A 21,525-nucleotide genomic window follows, 5' to 3' on the forward strand; every position below is an offset into this window, starting at 1 on the left:
CTTTCAACAGTGCCACCAACCAGGTGGACTCAGCAAGAAATATCAAGGTTTTAGCCGAATGCAGCGGAGAGTTTCATTTAACTTCATTTTTTTCCAGCCAGGGCTGGCTCTGAAGCTAGTTTTTCTTACTAGGTTGTTTGCTACATGAAAAGCCAATTCCCAGAGGTTCCCGAGATTGCCGACATCCTATGCAAGATGACTGCTCCCACCCACTCGCCCACCCACCCACTAATAAGACATAATGCCGTCCTATTTTTGGTAACAATTAAAGGGCCTCCCGGTGAAAGCAGAAAGCTGTTTATTTTCTGTTACATCACTTCGCTTTGCCTTCGAAGGCTGGTCTGTGCTCAGTGTTTGCTGGTGATGCAAGTCGGCTCTCTTCCTCCAGCAGTTGGATCGCTCCCATCTCACAGCACCTCTCAGGTCTCTTCCCCCCGAGCAGTGCACTGCTCGAGCCAGGAGCAGCTCACGAATCAGCCGCAGGTCCCTGTTTTGAAAAGCAGAGATACAGAGGCAGAGGAAAAGGGTGGACTCCTATGTGACCTGTTCTTAGAGCAAGACAATCACCAGCTGAATTCCAGAAGCCCTGTTCATGTGTGGGGATATTTTTTCGACTGCATGGAATCAGAAAGAAGCAAAAGGATGGGAAATGCCTGCATCCCCCTGAAAAGAATTGCTTATTGCCTATGTCTCTTATCTGCGCTTTTGCTGACTGAGGGGAAGAAACCAGCGAAGCCAAAATGCCCTGCTGTGTGCACTTGTACCAAAGATAACGCTTTATGTGAGAATGCCAGATCCATTCCACGCACCGTTCCTCCTGATGTTATCTCATTGTAAGGCCCGTAAGCATTTTGATATCTAATTTACGATTTTAAAATTCCAGCCAGTATATTTGGGGTTTTGTATGTATTGGTAGGAGGGCATGGAAAGAGAGGTTCCTCTTGCATGCTTGGCCATTTGACAGTGCTAACATTTTGCTGCATTTCAAATTTTTGATTTTTATTAGCTGCTACTGGACATGCTTAGATCTGTACCCCCCCCCCCCAGCCCTGAACATTAATATGAGAAACCTGTAGCAGATTCATCTCTCTTACTTCAGCTAGGAAGGAACACAATCATACTTCATAAAATAGTGTTAAAATAGTGCCTGTTATGTTAAACTGGATTAACGTAAGGTTTGTTCTGTGTGTGTATGTGTGTGTGTGTGTGTGTCTTTGTGTGTCTGTTTGTTTTTTGTGTTTTCTTTCAGATCCTTTGTGAGATCTGGTTTTACTGAAATCTCAGAAGGGAGTTTTTTATTCACACCATCGCTGCAGCTCTTGTGAGAAATATTTATATCATGACTATTTTTAATATGGCATATATTTGGATAAGCCTTCTAGTAAAATGAGTTCGATATTAATTTTGTTGCATGTGATGATACTTCTGAAAAGAAAGAGACTATCAGTAAAGTGAGGGGTAGATGGGTTTGTTTGCAACTTCACACCAATAGTGCAGGTTGATTCTTGCAATGGTAAATTTGCTAACCTGTAATACTGTGTGCTTTAATGTCTATTTATGAAGTTGCTAGAATGTTGCAACAAGGATCCCAATTCCATTCCACTATTTTACTTTCATTTTTAACTTGGGAACTTTGGTTATTTTGCCCTAGAGTTCTTGCATTTGTCAATACAGAGCCCAGCATACCATATGCGTTCAAGATGTTGTCTCCCGGGGATCTGGGGCAGGCTGCTACTCTGTATGATTTACCATGTGGGGGAAAAAACTTGGTTCTTTCTAGGTAATTCCTTAAAACATCCATTCTTGAGGGACTGCTTTCTAATCTCATCTAATTTATAACTAGTGTCCCTAAAAGGAGGGAAAGAAAATATTAACATAGGATTGTGCAAAAGATTATTCTATGCTATATGTTTTGAGTTGGTCACAAGGGAGCCACATATTCAGCCTATGCCTGAAAATATCCCCAAAAATAATATTTGACTAAGAAATCAGATCTCTTCACAGGCATAACGTAACATGTATAATTTGTTCTGATGTGTAATATTTGGCAATTGGAGTTCTAGTTCTTAGAGCAGTATCACGAGGGGGTCAAGAGGTCTCCTGGTGCTCAGGTATCAGGCAACAGACTTGAGTTGGTAGCGAGGTGGTTACAAGGGAGAATTAGTCAATTGCCGATCCACTGAGTTTGTGGTCTATTAACTGCATGATTTGGGACCCAAGTTTTTTTGCTTTTTTATGTGGGGGCATGCTATTTGTTTTCTTGCCTTACTTGGCTACTTTGGCTGTTTGAGATTAGGTACACACGGGAAAACAGCATGGAATTGAATTGGAAAGCCCTATATTTAAATCTCACCCCACTACTCACAAGAACCTAGACATGTAGTCTTTTGAAAAATCACTGAATCTCACTGAGCCTTAGTCTCTCTATCTGTAAAATGGAGATAATAAAACATACTTTGAAGGGGTGTTAACAGAGATGAATAAGATTCAAGTAGATAGAACTCTTGTCATTTCATCGAATTTACAAACTTGATCAGGTGTTCTTACATTATGTAACAAGGTTGGCTAATGTCCTTCCCCTGGCTAATGTCTTTGAGTGATTAACAATTGAGTAGATCATTTCTTAAGGGTTTATCTGTTTGATTGATGGCCAACTGTGTGCTTAGGGGAAATGTTAACATATCAAACCAATCCAAAAAGATAAGACTCTTCTTAGTACAGAGAGGGACAAAATCTCTAATGCTGAGATCCTTTCCTAAGATAAGAATTCACTGTGCCTGAGAAAGTGATAAATTGTGCTTATGTTGCTCAGTGGTTGAGTAAATACTTGGCTCATTTAAAAAGCCTCTTTTTGAAGTACTAAGGCATCTCCCTCGCCTTATTGAGAAGTCTCAGTCACACAGTTTCTCTCACTCTGACATACAGGGGGGACATTAGTGGTGACACAGAAAGCCTGGGTTGATCAGCCTAATCAGCTACCACCTCTCCACTTTGTTTTTGTCGGGAGAGTCCAGTCAACACAAGCACAGATGCTGGACAGTGTTATAGAAATAGTTACCGGCTGCTGCAGGGTAATGTGCTTACACGCATTTAGAATCACAGAGGGAAGCCAAGTCACTGGTTTTAAATAGCCCACACCGAGTGTGTGCCATGCCCCTCTGTCCCATGCTCTGAGTTCCTATGGAACATTCCAGCCCTTATTTCTAAAAGCAGTTCAGGTTTCAGAAATAACAAAAGGGCGAGTAATCTTGCCCTGTACGTCCTCAGTTAACTCACATTGGCTAACGTCACCGCGGTAGGCTCGTGCCATGCTGATCTTGGGCAGAACTCTCAGGGGTCAAAGTTTGTTTCTGGTAGTGCCCAGTGAGATCTAAGGACTGTGTTCTCCATCCTTCCTGCCCAATGTTCTCTGCTTTGTCCTGCCCTTAAGAGAAGGTTGAAAAACCGATTTTCACTGAGTAGGAAATAAACGTGAGCTGTACCATGCTCATAACAATTGTGGCGAAACATAGATCATAGAAAGTGTCCTTCTGTGGGATAGCACTATCCAGTGCCCTGAAAATCCCACATGGACTGTCAACCTGCCATTGGAACATGAAGACCAGGGGCCACCCAATCAGGCCTAATGAGTTCTAATGGTTCTTGTGACCATGGATCACCAAAGGGTCCCATCAAATCCTGTAAAGAGATAAACTTTAGAGTCAATTCTGCTTCATGAATGTTCAAAGGATGTTGATTTCTTACTCTTTCGGAAAGCAAAAAGATATGCCCCATCTCTATCACCCACCTTAATAATCTGATCATTTTATTATGACCCTAAAGTGCTTTTTCAGACCTTCTGTAGAAGACATGATGAGAAGTACTTTTTTTGAAATGTCAACCTTGGATATTAAGGAAAACAGACACGATACCTCAAGTTCCACTCAGTGTTTGGGAAAAAATCCTGGTAGGCCATGACTGGCAGTTTGTGTTGGAGAACAAGGAAAAAAAAAAAAACCCACACTCTGAAAGAAGAAGAGAAAGAATAAAATGATCCAATAAAAACTCATCAGATTAATTATACAAAACTCCCTTTTCCAAATCTCATTTATGGTTTAAAAAACAATTTTTAAAAAACGTTTCTGAAGCAAATGCAATTTTATTCATATTTTTCATATGGCCAGTTTTGAAATCTCACCAATGAGAATGATTATGCATTCTAGTTTGCTCTTAGAGAAAGAGTGGTACTTTCAGTGAATGCAATTTAGAGAAATGTGTTTTCACACATTACAGCCCTGTTCCTTCTCAACTACAGATTGAAATCCCCAGTGAAGCAGGCTCACGTCAGAAGTTAAGATTCAAATTTATGAGGCTAAAATGTGGCCATGTTGCCATTTGTTTATAACATATTTTAATGAAGTAAGCCCCAGAAGCCCCTAAGAGGGTTCTATTTGCATGAAGCGAATTCCAGGATTAGTTTTAGTATCACATTTTTTAAAAAAAAAAAAAATCTGTAGGAATTCAAAATGGATATGGTCAGAAAGAAATTCTGGTCTTGTTTGAAACAGAATTGATCTTTCTAAGGGGAAAATAGTATTGTTTTAGAAAATTAATCCACTCTGAATAAAGAGGAAATTAAAAACTAATAACAAATAGAAAAGCAAACATCATGAACAAGAGAAATAATAAGTCCATCTTTATTAGGCTTTAATCATTGGATCCTTCAAAATATTCCTTGATTAGAGAAAAATATCCATGACCTCTCTTACCTTTATAGCAACTACTATCTTTTTCTATTTCTCTTGCATTGCAAGTATAAGAAAAATTTGGTAATCTTCAATGACCACTCAAGCGAGGCTTAACACCTACGAGGGTATTAGAGGAATTATTAGCTGGTTTATATATAGATGAGCACATTTGGATTTGTGCCCAGCTGAGGCCCTCATATCGGTGGATTGCAAAAGAAAATTTCAGTCATGAAGACTGTTTACATTTTGCCCAGTGATCGATAGATTGATCAACTTTTTTTTTTTTAAGTATTGAGATTGAACCCAAGGGTGCTCTATCACTGAGCCACATCCCCAGTCCCTTTTTAATTTTATTTTATATCTTTGAAACAGGGTCTTACTAAATCACCCAGGCTGACCTTGAACTTTCTATCCTCCTGCCTAAGCCTCCTGTGTCTCTGGGATACAGGCATATACCACCACTCCTGGCTGATTTTTAACTTTTTAATTAACTAATTCATGTAACTGTGTGAACTAGTTCTGTACAAGGAATGTTTTCTCTGATAGAATGTTTCATCCTCCCTGTTATTCAGGCAAAAAAAACTAACCAGTCCCTTCTCCCTCATGATCCACTTCCAACTGAACAAGTCCCCTCCTGAACAGCATGAGAATCTGCCTGCTCCTCTTTTCCCAAGCGCTGTACAGCATTCACAGTGTCCACATCACCCTTGTGCTTTCGGTTCCCACCCCAGCCATCTCCATTAGCGTTACCTTCTAATTCATTCATGGCTCCTGTGCTTGGAAGTCTTTAATGGTTCCCTGGGAAAAGAGAGAGTCTGAATACAGGAGTTGGTGTTAATAGCATTCAGCTCCATCCTATCTGTTCAGAGTTAATCACTCCCAACATCTATACTAAACCCCACCTGCCATATACACAAGCTCCATCCATTCTTATCAGACCAAATATCTCACTCTGTGACCTGTTTTTTTCAATATTCTGAAGACTTCACTGAGGTCTCTATACTCTCTGCCATTCATGCCATTCCGTTCATCTTCTGTCCTGTGTCTGTCATGGAGGATCCTCAGTAGGTTGTGGCCTAGTGATACAACTAGACATTATAAGCCCAGAGACATGGTTTCCTATATATTCCTACCTGATTTCACATGGACTGACAGGGTGGAGGTCCTAAAGTGAACTGTGAGCAGTTATTTTCTGGCTTCAAACTTCCTCAGCAGAGAGTTCCAGAACTTCAAAAGCAAAGCATCTCAGTCTTTCCTGAGATCCACTGCTCGAATCTCTTTTTACCTACCCCAACTTCACCTTTAGCCTCCTCTGTTCTAAGTTTGGCCCTGAAGGCTAACTAGCCTCTCTCCTAAAAGGGGTGAATGTTCCCTTTTATCTTGCCCAATGGGACATCCAAAGGGAAATGTTAGTTAAGCCTCAAGATGAAACAAATTTATTAACACAAAGATAATTTCCTTGTTGACTTATTTGCATCAATTCAGTTAAAACAAGTATTTATTTACTGTGTAGTTGTAAGCAGTAGCAAAATGAAGGCAGAGCTTCCCACTTTAGCAAACACACTTTAAAGTTCTACTGTGCAGCGGGTACAGTGTTGGGCTTTGTGAGGAAGTGACACAGTGTCACTCCCCACCCTGTCCTGCAGCTCCAAGCTGGTGGTGATTCCTAAAACGGTACATTATATTTTGCCTTTATTTGATGCCCTGTGTTCAAAATGATATTCAGTTGATTGGCGATAATAGTGGTGCTTAGCAGTTTTTATGCTGTGGCTAATATGGGCTATGGAGCAACTGCAGGGGCTTTTTGACACCAGTATGGCTGCCGCAGGGGGGTTAGCAATGTGGCAAGTGGTGAAGAACATGTGGGCTTTGTGGTCAGATAGCTATGGGATCCAGTCCCCGCTCTGCTGCTTACTAGTTGTGTGTCTTGGGGCAAGTTTAGTTAAGTTTTAATATCTGTATAAAATGGGGAATAATCATTGTACCATTACACAGAATTATAGTCAGGATCAAAAGAAGACACAGTTCCTGTAATTCAATAAACATGAATGTTTATTATAGTAGCTGAAAAATCACTTTAATTTGAGCTCCATAACATCAGATTAGTGTCGGCCTGTACAATCTGGGTTTGCCTATAATCCCAGCTTTAAAGTTTTTTGGTTCTACACACTGTTCTCTAGCAGAACCTGCTAAAAAAATCTTTCCTTCTAATACTTCTCACAGGAAACCTGAGCTCTTCCCCCCACTGCCCCGCCCGCCTTTTTTAGTGTAACCCTTTCCTTTCTTCCTCATGAAAAAAATAACTGGCACCACATTTTGTAAAACGTGTCAGATTTTGTTTAAAATAATTAATAATAGTCAGTCTTCAGATGAGTGGTCCTCTGGTAGGATAGAAAGAGGCATGAACTAGAAGTTAGGAGCCATGGATCTAAAATCCAGTTTGACAACGAATGGGCTGTGCACATGGGGTAGGTCACAAAATAACCCGGGGCCTCGGGTTTTATATCCATAAAATACCATAGATAGAATAAATTATGGTTCTCAAACTCAAATGCTAGATAAAGAAGGAGGCAGTTGGATAGGAGACAATAAGGAGTGATTGAGATAAACCAAAGAAGATACATCATAGCTCAAAATGATGTCCTAGGTCCAGCTGATTATTGAGGATGAGAATGTAGTGCCTAGGTACAGGACCATTATCTTTCTACTTTTCAAGGGAAGGGAGAAATTTGGAAGCAGATTTTTCAGACAGGATGAAGACCAAACACAACATCAGTTGGCATTTGGGAAGATTCACATTCAATTATATCTAAAGATCTCTTCCTATCTTAAAATTCTATTGCATTATATTTTATTCTACAAACAGGGTTGCTTTAATATAATGTAGAAAATGGCCTTGTTAAAGAAATGGACAAAAATATTTTATCAATTCTAGCAAGCTATTAAATCAGATTGGTAATTGAAAGAGCCTCTAACACAGAATTGACTGTTATAAAGTTATTGTTAGCTGGCTGGGTGCAGTGGTGCATGCCTATAATCCCAACAACTGGGGAGGCTAAGACAGAAGGATCACAAGTTCAAAGTCTGCTTCAGCAACTTAGTGAGACTCTGTCTCTAAATAAAATACACACACACACACAAAAAGGATGAGGATGTGGCTCAGTGGTTAAGTGAAATCCCTGGTACCCAGAAAAAAAAATAAGTTATTGTTAGCTGGGCCTGATGGTGCACACCTGTAATCCCAACAACTCAGGCAGGAGGATTGCAGGTTTGAGGTTAGTCTCAGCAACTTAGATCTTCTTGCAAAATAAAATATAAAGGACTAGGGTTGTGGCTCAGTGGTAGAGGACCTATGGGCTCAATCCTTAGTACTTCAAAGAAAGAAAATAAGTTATTGTTAAAATAATAATGAAGTTCATAATTTTATACAGTCCAAAGGAACTCTCTATAATTGCTGATGATAAAACAATTTTTCAGTATCTGTCTCTTGGGGCTAGGATTGGAAAGGGATGGTTTGGCCCATTTATGTAGCAAGATGACAGGTGTTTGCCAGAATAAATACAATTAAAAAGCAACAAATATCTAAACACTACAACCTAAAATGTATACATACAAGCAATCCTTGACTTATAGAGAATTCCTTGTGAAGAACCATAGAGTCTTCCCAGCTGTGCTTCCATGGCTAAGATTTCTGGGCCCTTATTTGAGTATCATCTCTGCTCCTAGTTTATAAGCCTCGCAATCAGACCAGGCAAGGTTTGGTCACAGGTATTGGTCACTTTTGTATTGCCTACTGCTAGGTATTTTATGCATCTCATTTTTAAAATTTCATTATCATGATAATCTTTTGAGATGTGTATGATTATTCCATTTTACAAATAAAGCACTGAGTCCCAAAAGGATTACGTTACCTCCTCAATGTCACATCTCTAATAAATAGAAGAGATGGAGTTGAAACCATGGTCCTCATTTCTAACCACTTCTGTTTATTTCCTCCTGAATGCAAATCAGAGGGCTTGACTTTGCATAGTTTTGTTCTCCAAATCAAATCCCCTCTCAAAGGGTCAACCTCTGCCATTAACAAGGGTATTCAGGGGAATGTGTCCTGATTCCTGGAGACAAAGACTGAAAAGAAGTTTCAAAAGCCCTTTGAAATAGTGGCAGCGTTTCTGGCTAGAACATCTAGTTTCCCTAGGTTTCAGCTCTCATTTGTATGTGTAAGCTCTGGTCTCCTTGCTTAAAAAGAGAGAGACAGACAGACAGAAAAGGAAAGAGCAAAAGAAAAAGAGCTTGTTTACTTTAAAGTTACACCTTAGATCAATGTTCTCTAAACTTGTCCAGGAGAACAGTTGTCCTGAAAGCATAGAGTTCTGTGCTCAAATTAATTAGGGAAGCTGCACTTTCAGTCCCTGCACGGCTATTTACAACGTGCTTTGGCATAGAACAATCTCTGTAATTATGTAAAATTATTCCACTTTTCTTAACTTCCATAGATTATTGGTTCTATGGAAGATACTCTGGAAATAGATAATGTGATATTCATTTTTATTTATTAGCTTAATTATTTATACTCATGTTGACCTAGAGAGGCTAGATAGCCAAGCACAGGCAGGTAGAAAGAATCCCATCCTGATGCAGACATTAAACCACCTGTCTCCGTATAAGGAGCAACTTGAAGCATTTTGTTAATGTGGATTCATTGATGTGGTACCTGGGAGTTGGGCCTCACCACCACCTTTTTAAGTTCCTTGGCACACACCTCTTCCACAGGGAACTCTCAGAAGATGCTCCATATTTTGGAGGAAGTTTATGATCATTTACAGCTCATTCCAAAGGAAGAATCCTCCAGGCTTAAATGTAGGCTCTTTATCTGAAGGAAGCTTCCTTTGGAAGTGGTAACCCATTGTTTCCCTGGGTATGATCCATGGAATGTTTGTTAGTGTACAGCTCAATGGTTAAAGGGTCCCATTATCAATAAGATTGGGAACCTGCATATTTAATTCCCTCCTGAAAAATCTCAATTTACTCAAAGACACAGAAGACTTGCATACCTAAGAATCCCGATTCACTTCTTTAACATACTCTTCCTAAATGTATCCACCATTTTTTCTGCATGTGAATCTCTCACCCCTTGAAGATCTTGTATTCCAGGGCATATGTTCTGGGAAATATTGGGCAAGGCTTTTCTGGATTTGCAACAGGTAGTGGTCAGAGCTGAGGGGACTACAATGAGGAACGTGGCTTCACTCATGGTTACTAACTAGACCTGGTGAGAAAACCTTGTCTGAACCTAGGATCCAGCTCTGCCCCTTACAAACTTGAAATTACGTGTCTCCCCTTGGTTTTCTTTATGTTTTAAGTAAAGATCATAAAACCTACATTATAGTGTTCCTTTGAGGAATAAAATGAGATGTCAAACTGCTAAAGACAAGGCCTGGCACAGAACAGGCTTTAGATAAAATATAAGTCCCTTCTACTTGATGTCTCAGGACCAGAGATAGAGGGTGATTTTTGTAAAGACAGGGGGAGTGTTGGCAAGTTGTACCAACTCCTAGAAAGAAAGAGTTTTGACTGTCTTGAGAATAAGTAATGTTCTATAAAACCAAGAGGTGGGTCCATACCACAGATAATCCTGTAAATGCTAATCACGGCCCACCACTGACAAAAGAAGTGACCTTGGTCAAGTCACCTAACCTCTGCTGGCCTTCTGTTTACTCTTCTGTAAAAAGAGAATTTAAACTACATCTCTCTGAAGTATCTACCTCTTACATTTATGCAGAGCCAAATTAAGGTTAATTCCAATCCATCCAGATTGAAGTGGTGGCAGACTGCTTAAGGATCAGCCAAATTATACTGAAAATGTTTGTCAAGGATAAGAGTCAAAAATAACTGTCAAATAATGTCCTTGTATGATGCTTCCCATTTCAATGCTTTCCTGTCTTAGGAGCATATTTTAAAATATTCAAATGTAAATTACTCACATGCCACATGCACTCAGAATATGTGCATTTAACTAAAGTGAATCATCAGCCTGTTATTAATTATCTTTCAACCAGGCCTATTCTTCTGGATAAAGGAGAATATTAGTAACAACCAGAGGGTCTGAATCATTTAAGCAAGGCCAGTGCTAAACAAGTGAGCCAGCTCCTCCAGGTGTGCCCCATATCCTCCCACAGCTATAACCTGTGCATTTTGTGCTCTTTCACTTATATTTACACATACATATACCCAGACCCATGGATCTGGGTGTGTGCACACTAGTGTTTGTGCACATTCATGTTTATACACACTGCCCACGGCAGCCAAATACCCTGGATAACGCACATCAAAGTCTTCTTGATCAAATGATGACATCACTGGGCCTCAGTTTCCTTAGTGATACGACTAAGATCTTTTGCTAGCTCTAACGTCTAAATGTCTCAGGGCTGACATTTTACATCTGTGCTCTTTGCTTGTCTTCACAGAAGCACTGGAGACATACTCATATATATTATCATGCAGACTTCGTAGAATCCTCCAGGAAGTCTTTTTGTAATTATAATTTCCATTTTAATCCCCAATAGAATAGATTCACCTGCTTAATGTGTTCACATAAAATAAGTGGTAGCTACAAGCTTCGATGGTCAGTTCTCTATTCCACATCCAATCAATGCAGTCTGCAAATGACAAGATGTTGACTATTTACTGTTCTCGTCTTCATCCAGAGTAGTTTTCATGGAGTGGGGGTTGAGGGATTAAGGGAGAGTCCCCTAAATCATCTCCCCTCCATAGCCAGGAGAACCTGCTCCAGTGGAAGATGGGGCGCAGGCTTTTCATGGGTCAATGACCATTCTGATGCTAGTCAAGATGTTACAGGTGAATGGAGAGGGTCCGAAGGAGTCGTATTAGAGCCAGAGAACCTGGCACAGGGCTGGATGAGCAGCCTGGTTTGAGACACTGGGAGATTTTTCTCAGCAGGGATGACACTCTCCTCACCACTCAGCCATCTGCAGAGCAGACTGTTTGACCTGTCGGGAAACGCCATGCCCGCTCTTCCATGAATGAAGCCGGCAATGCTCTAAGCCCAGACTCACATGTCTTTGGAATGAAAGGGAATTCAGAAATCATCTAGTTTCTCCCCTTCATTTTACAATACAAGGAGGAAAAGTGGCAAGCTCGAGACCACAAGAGGTGAGAAGCCAGGCCAAGAAACCACTTAACGGGCCTATATTAGGCTTGGCACTGACATGTGGGCCTGCCCATTGCCTGTGCTCTTGTGGACCCTGTCTTTGGCCTCTCAGCTGCCCCTGGGAAAGCCTTGGCCTTGAGCCCTATAGCCAGATCCTCCTTAGACCCTCTGCTCCCTCATTCACCTCTCTGCTGCTGACCCCAGACTTCCTCTGAACTCCACGCAAACCATGCTGCCTGCTTTTCTCTTCCTTTTAAAATAGATTCTTCTGGTCCTGGCTTTCATCTAACCAGGAACCCCTAATAATACCCTTATGGGCTTGTTGCTGAGATGTTACTGATGAAGAGAGGAGAGCCACCCCCACAGGACATGGGATAGAGACAGCTGGAAGGAGTAACTGGAGTTGGGGTTAACAGACATTTTACAAGTTGCATCCTCTGTTCACAATGTAATATGAATGATAAAATTAAGAAAGTTTTTTTTTTAAGAATTCCTATCATCAATAGGAAAATTTTAAAATATTATTCTAGGACTGTGAAATAGCTTAGTACTAGAGTACTTGCCTAGCATGTATGAGATCCTGGGTTCCTTCCATCCCCAGAACTGGAAAAAAAACGATAATACTAAATGTTGGTGAGAATGTGATCAGATAGGCATTTCCATACTCAAGAGTTGGGCATGTAATTAAAATTTTTTTTTTGTAGCTGTAGATGGACAGAATGCCTTTATTTTATTTGTTTATTGTTATGTGGTGCTGAGGATGAACCCAGTGCCTCAGGCATGCTAGGCAAGCGGTCTGCCACTGAGCCACAGCCATAGCCCCTGGGCATGTAATTTGATAAAGTTAGCAATAAAGAACTGAAGACTTAAAAACATCTCTAATCCAATTGTGTTACTTTTAGAATCTATCTTGGGTTTATCCTAAGGAAATAGATTTAGGAAAAGTATTTTTATATGAGGACGGTTATGGTAGTGTTTATGATAGTGAAGGCTGGAATCAGCAATAAGAAAGTTAAATCATGATGTATTAAAATCCAAAATTACTAAAGCTATATCTGTTAAAACTCCATTATTGAGACATTATTCAATGATAAAATAAGCAAATATAAAGGACATAAAATAATATTTTAAAAATTATCTCAACTTGGACAGGGGACATAGCTTAATGAAAGAGCACTTGCTTAACAGCATGAGGCCCTGAGTTCCATCCCCAGTATCACACACACAAAAAAAAACCTCTATCAATATCCCCATGTATGTACTTTATCTGTCTTATGTATATGCGTATAAGAGCCTGTGGGTAGTATGATAATGATACTCTTTATTTTACTATTTAAGCCTTTCTGTATTTTCCAGAACTTCCACGACCAGCATTCAAGGTTTTTAAATGTTTTACTTACAAAATACAGATTGATATGATGTGACTTGGGACTTCCATGTGACTTTGGGACTACTCATGTTGCTTAATTTCTTTCAAAAAGGAATAATTATTTAATTATATGTCTTGAATTTATATGAGCTGAACAGTGTTGTGGCTGTTCACCACATGGAGACATTAGGTCATTATGTGACCTGGGCCCTATGCTGAGAGGCCACCCATTATGGGAAGAGGGTACTTGACCTTGAGCAAAGCCCTTAGTAGTGGCCTCCTGTCAAATAGATACCAATACTGGCTCTGCCACTTTCAGAGTTGTTCCAAAGTCCAAGTGAGATCATCCAGGGAGGAGGCTATGAAATGTAGGCTATAGGATGACACTAACCATCATTTAAAGATGAGCTAGTGCCTGCCTGGCATCGATAGTTGGTATATACAGTCTTTCTAAATTTCCCTCCTGATGAGGAAACATACATGGTTGCAGAACACAAAAATCCTCCCACTTCTCCCACGGCCCCTTTTCTTTACTGAATTTAAAAGTACATAGCCCTTGCCAGAAGATTCGGATAGGTCACAGCACATCCCTGTCTACCTCCACCCTAGGGGGAAATGCCTGGCTTCTTCCCAGAAGAGGAAGTGGCAGAGACTTGACATGCTCCCATGGGACCAAAGCAGAGGACAAATTCTACTTGATCTCTGCATAAACGTGGGAGGTCTCTTGACAAATCTGTTGGGTCCAGATCTCTGATCTCTGCTTAGGGAACAAGGTCATTCAGACTATGCATTGGTCCCTACAAGCCCCTCCGTGACTCTGCTGTTGTGAACATAGTTAACCCATCAGACCTGCGTTATTGCAGACTCTTGCTCTGTGTGGTTAGGGAATAAGAAAACCCGCAGCATCTCCATGTCCCACAGCAACGGCTGCAGTCAGACTGCTGCAAGGAGCCTACCTCCTCTGCCACCACAGGCAAAGCGGGGGAGGTATTTAAGTGACCTGGAAAGCTTACCATATGCACCCTGGCTGTATATGTCACCTGGGGAGCTTTTAAATAGCCTGGGCCACACTCCAGGTGCAGAATTTAACCAGAGTCCTTGCAACTGGGAATCAGGTGTCCAGTATTTTTAAAGCTCCCCAGGTGATTTCAAGTGCAACAGAGAACAAGAAACTCTGGCTTAGGATCTGATCCAGTTCTAGGCATCTCCCTGCCATCAACACATTTCCCTTTGTGAGGTCTCCTCCACATCTGATCACTTTGAAGTGTTCCTGGACCACACCTCTTCCCTGTTGTGGATCCAACTGAGCCCTAAGGCATCCTTTCTCCTCCAGCTTCTCTGCAGGTTGGCTCCATTTTTAGCTTGCCATTCCACATCTCCAAGAAAGGTACCATCTTAGCCCAACTCACTGCGGGCCATGAGATACCGCCTGACCTAGGGATTGGCTACTCAGGTGGAAGAGCTGAGCTCTCTTGCCCTATTGATCCATTGGAAGGGATGGGGGTTGTATCATAAAGAATACAGCCACCCGGGTCTGCCCCAGGTCTGCTGTGTGTGAATGTGGGGTGGGACTGGGATAGGGACTAGGTGGGACTCAATAGGAACTACAATGCTTGAACATATCTGTTTCAATTACAAATCATAATCAAACATATTTCCTGGAATCCATTAAAAAATTAAGGATTAGCATTTTATCCTCTTTATAGAACATGATATTATGAGTCTTTTCAAGTATGTGTAGGATAATAAAATGGATAGCTTTCTCAATTATATTTGGAATGCCTATATAATTTTACACATCCTTATCCATAGAAACTACCATTGAATTTAGAATTAAAGAACTATGATTCTCATCTTAGCAGAGGGATTGTTTTTAGCTTTTACAAGGAATTTTTTAAATTAAAGTATAATCTGCATAAAGAAAAGCATATATATATATATCACAAGTGTACTTCTCAATGATTTGTAACCAGTACCCAGATCAAGAAACATTATCATTATCCCAAAGACACCAATGATGATCTTCCAGTTACAACTGGCCTCCAAGTTTAATCACTGTCTTGACTTCTACCAGCATAATTTAATTTTTTAGTTTTTGTTTTATATGTAATTGCAATCATGAACAATGAACTTCGTAGTCTTCTGGCTTCTTTCCTTTTTTTTTTTTTTTTTTTTTTTAGCATAAAGTTGTAGTGTAAGCCAGAGGTTTTAGTTTGAAATCTAGATCAACAAACATTTTTTCAACCAGGAACTGTGCTCCGAGCTAGGGACACAAAAACAAATAAGGGTAAGTCCCCGCTCTAAAGAACATTCAATCTAGTAATCTAGTAATGATCGGAATTTAATGTAAAGTGAAATCCTCTTTGTTCCACAAATATTTGTTCAGTATCTGCCATGGGCAGGCACTATCACAGGTGCCAGGGACAAGCAGTGAACAAGCAGACAAAAATTCTAGTGGAAATCCTCTCTTTTATTTCATTAACATGTGTGGGCAAGTTATGCCCACTAATATCCTTTCCCACTGTCTTTCACCCAATTTAACATAAGGGGAAAGGAGCGATAAAAGCTGTTTATTCTGGCAACTTGAGGCAGGCGATGATGAAATCTTTGGTCAACCACACTGCTTGCCCTTTGCAAACCCCTGAGTGTGGAAGGCACTTCCCTAGACCTCCTTCTGCTTTGTTGCATTGTCCACATCTCTGGTGCTGCTTATACGGGACACAACAAAGACCTGAAAGCCTTGGGATGTTAGCTCACCTTGGAGCAAGGCTGAACATCAGTCATGTTGTTTTTCAGAACCATAAATTGAGAAGAGACAATTGCCAAAGTAGTGATGGGTACTAAACCTTCAGATTTGTTTGATAACTATAGGCTGCAATATACATCCAATTGATTCATATTTACTTTTCAGAACCTAGCAAATTATTTGAGCATAAAAGTTGTGACATCAGAAGAAGGGATTAGAAGAGAATCCAACACCACCCCAGGATTGACAGTTTAGGAAGAAATGCAAGTGAGGATTTAATTTTGTTTCCCATCTTTATGGAAAATTTCAAGTTCATATAGAAGCAGAGGGAGCAGTAAATGCCATGGATCACCTTTCAGCTTCAAAAATAATAAACATGTGCCCAGTTCATTTCTAACTTCCTGCTGTCCTTTTCCTCTGATTATTTTGAAGCAATGCTAGATGCTTAGATAATTTAATGCCTAGATAAATTACTCATGAATGTTCAGAAAGTTGAGCTCTCTTAATTCGAACCCCTTTGGTTAACAAACTCATAGTTGAAGTCACTTAATGAATTAGTGACACTTATGTTTAATCCCTAAATATCCAAAAGTAAATATCACCAGGGTTTACTAACAGCGTAATGATTGTACATTGTATTATTGTTATATTGTGCAATGCACAATCCTATTATTTGGCCTAAACATACCTCTTAAAAGCCCTTTTTTCAGAAAACTGAAAACAAACTTTCCAAAAAAGTTCAACAGGGGTGGAGTCAGTGGACTGAAGTCCTTCTTCATCAGTGATTTCCAAACCAGATCCCCATGGATTTTAAAATTGCAAATAAATTCATTCAAGTGCAATTGTTTCTTCCAACTATTTAATCATAAAATGGTCTAACTTTTCTAAGCCTCCCTTTTCCCACCTTCACCCTGTCCTGTTTTCAAATAAGGCTGTTCATCAATTCAGTGTCAGTGGCCTGGCTGCCATGAGATATCACAGCATTGCTGAGCATAGACATTAATTTTTCTAAGTTTCCTATGATTAAAACACCAAACCACCATTGTTTTGAGCCATCAGAAAGTTCCAGAGGTTTACAGAGCAAGTGCAAAAGATTTTCAGTGTCTTTGTGATGGAAATGTGCAAAATGTTGACTTGGCTGCATCTGTTGTCATACCTGCTCTGCTTGTATCTCAATATGTTACCCAGGGCAAGTGACAGTCGTCGTTGTGAGGAGTGGGACACAAAGCACCCCTTCCATGAGCATTTGATGAGGAGACAATTAAGAGTAAGAAAAGCTGTGAAGGTTATCCGCATAAATAAAACTGTAGAAGACAAACATCTAGATGTTTCTCTGTGTGCAAACACCACTCATTTCTCTCTGAGAGATAAAAGCAGCAAAGATTGACAATCTGTCAGTTAAACTCTTTTCATTGTGTGCTTTTTCTGGGCAGGCTATTCACATCGAACTCCTTTGATGTGATCAGTGATGATGCTTTTATTGGTCTTCCACATCTAGAGTATTTGTAAGTAAAAAAAAAAAAAATGTTCTCTCACATGATGATGCAGGACAAGAACTCTCAAGTTCCCTTAGCTATCTGACCAAAAATTTTGTAACCTATTGCAGATTCATAGAAAACAACAACATCAAGTCTATTTCAAGACATACCTTCCGGGGACTAAAATCTTTAATTCACCTGTAAGTATGAATGTTGCTGTTACTTTTTAAGCTTGCTGATGGACAATGCAGTCAATCCCTTGTGATTAAAGCACCCACTTTATGAGCGTCCATGAAAATTTAAGAACCCAAATGATCTCCCTCTATGCACACTTGCCATCTCTCTGTCATCTGTCAGCAAGTGTTCAGGAAATTGATTACTGTTAATATTTCTAGCCTAAATCGACCATAATTAGAAAAGTGGTCTAATGCAGAGAAATTACATGACTAAAATAACTTTCTTATTATCTACATCATTACTCACTTCATGGATAATTATGGGTTGACTATGTACTTTAATTTGATATTGGCTATTTTTTCTTTTTTCTGCATAAGCTCTGACTTTATATTCATTTAAACCTAATATAGTCATAGGCAATGTCTACAGAGTACCTGAGCAACTTGTTTACATATGAAGTAGTTATTCCATAGGTCTACAGCAGTCATTCTTAATAGGGAGCAATTTTTTTCTCCCAGGGAACATTTAGCAACATCTAGAGACATGCTTGCTGGTCACAAGTAGGGGATGTAATTGAAATCTGATGGATAGAGGGCAGGGTTGGACCTAAACAATCTATAGTGCAAAGGACAGTCCCCCCAGCCAAGAATTATTGGCCTAAAATGACAGAGTGGGGAGGTTGTGAAACACTGAACAACAAATTATACAACTTGTTTCTTCTAGCTTCTTCCATCTTCTACACTTGTGCACTTCTACACATGTGCGCACACATACACGCACACACGCACACAGACACACACACAGACATATTTTTAAGGAAACTAGTAGAGCATAGGAGGAAAAGGCATTAACATTTATCATGTCAGTTTATATGCTTTACAACATTTTTCACTGAGCCCTGTCGATAATCCTGCCAAATAAGCATAATAATCTCCATTTAGAGATGAATGAACTGAGTCTTGAAGGGTGTATATGACTAGTGGACGGCTTAGTTGTACAGTTATAAGAACATTAACTCAACAGTTGAATTGCCCTGGCTATTCATCTTTTCCATGACTGATTCTCAAGTCATTCCAGTATGTGTCTTATCAGTTTTAGGTAAAGATGCAAGAGATACATGTGTAAATGTCATCCTGTCATCCTTAACCTGTTCCCTCACAGCACCTCAATTCCACTTCTGTTCTAGGCCCTGGGGGTAGCAAGAACAAAGCAGATAAAAATGCCTGCTCTTTGCCTCTACTTTCTAGTTTGTCTGTGTGGTCTTCTTGGTACCAGGAGCCATTCTTTCCTGCAGTTTGGTTTGCAGCAAGAGAGTATTGATGGCCAGATTTTGTTAGTTTGTTTATTGGTACCTAGAATTGAACTCAAGGGCACTCTGCCTCTGAGCTCCATCCCTGGTCCTTATTATTTTTTTTGTTTGTTTTGAGACAGGGTCTTGTTCAGTTACCAAGGCAGGTCTCAAACTGGTGATCCTCCAGCCTTGGTCTCCTGAGGAGCTGGAATTACAGGCGTGCGCCACTGTGCCCAGCCAGATTTATTTTATAAAATCATGTCCATATATAGTGATAACAATGAAAACAGCCTCTGTAATGCTGCTGTTCATGTCAATGATACGATGCAAAAATGGCTGGGAAACAGAATGAATGTTATGCAATTGTATCAGAGTTCAACTTTTCCAAACTTCATTTTCAGACAAAAATAAATAAAAAACAAATTTGTGGAAGGAGAAATGGAAATTCATGACTTCAAATTGAGATCCACTTGATTCACATAAATACTATCCAACACAGCCCATGCCCGTGGTCAACATGGGGGTGGGGGTGCTGCAGGAGAGAGATAAACCCAGTGACCTCTCTAGCAACCTGAGATGATTTGCCCAGGTGCGTCTCCTCTTCAGGCTAAAGACCTAGACCTTCACTTGGATTTCCTGCACAGATCAGAGAAAATATTCTCCCTCCCTCACCAAGAAAGAAAGAAGAGGAGGGAAGACGGAGAAAAATCTGTATAACACCATACTGGATACACATTTTGCTTGACCGGAAGCTATTGTATCCATCAGATGAGGTGAAAATTTATATTTGGGTGATGATCAAAACGCTTTTATGATGGTATAGAAACTATAAGGGAAATTGGCTGGACATAGTGGCTCATGCCTGTAATCCCAGCTACTCTGTACACTGAGGCAGGAGGATCACAAGTTCAAGGCCAGCTTGGGCGACTTAGTGAGACCCTGTCTCAAAATAAAAAAAAAAATAAAAAGGGAATATAATTTAGTACCACTTAGCAGCTAAGCTAGTGAGGATTGAACCCAACACCTCTGGGTTCAACCCCCAGTACCAAAAAAAGAAAAATAGAGCAGTGAATTTACTATCTAGGAACTTTTAAGCTCAAGGGCAGTCTCCCAAGAAAGGGGCATGAATCTCAAGGGTCATGTGAATACAAACAGTGAAATGGAAGTCTCGCTCTAGGCTGGTGCTGCAAGTGGGAAGGAGGTGTGGTAACAGGACAGGGGGTAATGCTTGACTGAACCAGGATGACCCTCAGGTCTTTGTCTAACATGTAGGAGGTTGACTCATGCCATTTCCAGTATTACCCTGTCAGGGTCTAGAAGAATGGAGTGCCATATGGTTCATTCTCAACAGTTTCTAGGATGTGACTTATACTTTACAAAGGGGTATGAACCACAAAGAAAAACAAGATCCAGTCCCACCCTAGAGGAGCTCATTCTAGCAAGAGAAATTAGACTAAACAAATATTTTCTCAACGAATGCCTTTGTCTCCAATCTTCCTTCTTCTTATTATTATATTGTTCTTCAAGGTATATTTTCTTCTTTCCTTTCTTCCTTTTAAGGAGAGATGAGTAGGTAGCATTTGAATTCCAAATGTCCCTCTGCCTGCAAGTTCACTTTCCACTATTTAACTGCTTATAAATAAATCTGGCTTGAGCCTTTCGCTTCCTTCTTAAGATTTTAGGCCTCAAAAATACTCTTTTCTCTACTTTTGGCCAAGTCTTCCCCACTGAAAGGCAAATATTCAAACAGCAAGGATTTAACACCTTTCCCTCCGACCTGCACCTGCTGCAAAGAGTTTGCAAAGCTATTTCATATTCTTGAATTTGTTGCCGTCTCCTGATGACCTAATGAGACAGTAGCACTACTCTCCCCCAGTGAATGTGAACATGGGGGAATGTGTTCAGTTCAAGCTGCTTCCCAATAGGAGCACCAAAGCCAGAAATTTCCCAAGGTCTTCAGCAAGATATCTTGAGATATCTCTACCACTTCAGGTAGAGCAGTACCAGAAAGTTCTCATTGAATTCACTGGATCTTTCCATGGGGTATGATTCGAGGAACGAATATGACAGAAAATAAATCAAACCTGAAGCTAAGAGACCTGCCCTTGAGTCCCTATAAAATGTATGAAATCCTAGGACTCTCTCTCAATTCCTTTATTGTGAATCACTGTCCTAATACCATGTTTGTGTATTAGTCAGTTTTTCATTACTATAGTGAAATACCTGAAGCAGGCTAACTTTGTAAGGAAAAGAGATTTGTATAGCTCACAGTTGTGGAAGGTTCAACTGTGTGGTACTGACATTGGCTTAGTTCTGGTGTTGGCCTTCTTGCTGGCAGAGTCCTGAGGTGGCACATGGCATCACATGGCAAGACACTGGGAGCATGCATGTCTGTGTCTGGTATCTGTCTCTCTTGCTATAAAGCCATCAGGAATCAATCATGGGGGCTTCACCCTAATGACCTCACCTAAAGGCCCCGCCTCCAAACGACATTGTCTGATGAAGTTTCCATCTTCTTAATACCAATAGCCTATGATTTTGAGAATTAAACTCCTCCATGAGTTCTGGG

The 21,525-nt window shown here is 40.2% G+C and overlaps 1 protein-coding gene across 1 annotated transcript in view; it reads left to right on the forward strand.

Annotated features, from left to right (window-relative positions):
• Positions 1–384: 384 nt before the first annotated feature.
• Lgi1 (leucine rich glioma inactivated 1) overlaps positions 385–21,525 on the forward strand; it is a 33,652-nt gene continuing 12,511 nt past the window's right edge. Inside the window, exons 1-4 of the mRNA XM_026397393.2 lie at positions 385–833; positions 1,250–1,321; positions 17,444–17,515; positions 17,617–17,688. Coding sequence (XP_026253178.1) covers positions 619–833; positions 1,250–1,321; positions 17,444–17,515; positions 17,617–17,688 — 431 coding nt within the window. The 5' untranslated portion in view covers positions 385–618. The remainder of the gene's footprint in view (positions 834–1,249; positions 1,322–17,443; positions 17,516–17,616; positions 17,689–21,525) is intronic.

Source organism: Urocitellus parryii, chromosome 5, assembly GCF_045843805.1.
Source record: "Urocitellus parryii isolate mUroPar1 chromosome 5, mUroPar1.hap1, whole genome shotgun sequence".
Taxonomy (NCBI): Eukaryota; Metazoa; Chordata; class Mammalia; order Rodentia; family Sciuridae; genus Urocitellus; species Urocitellus parryii.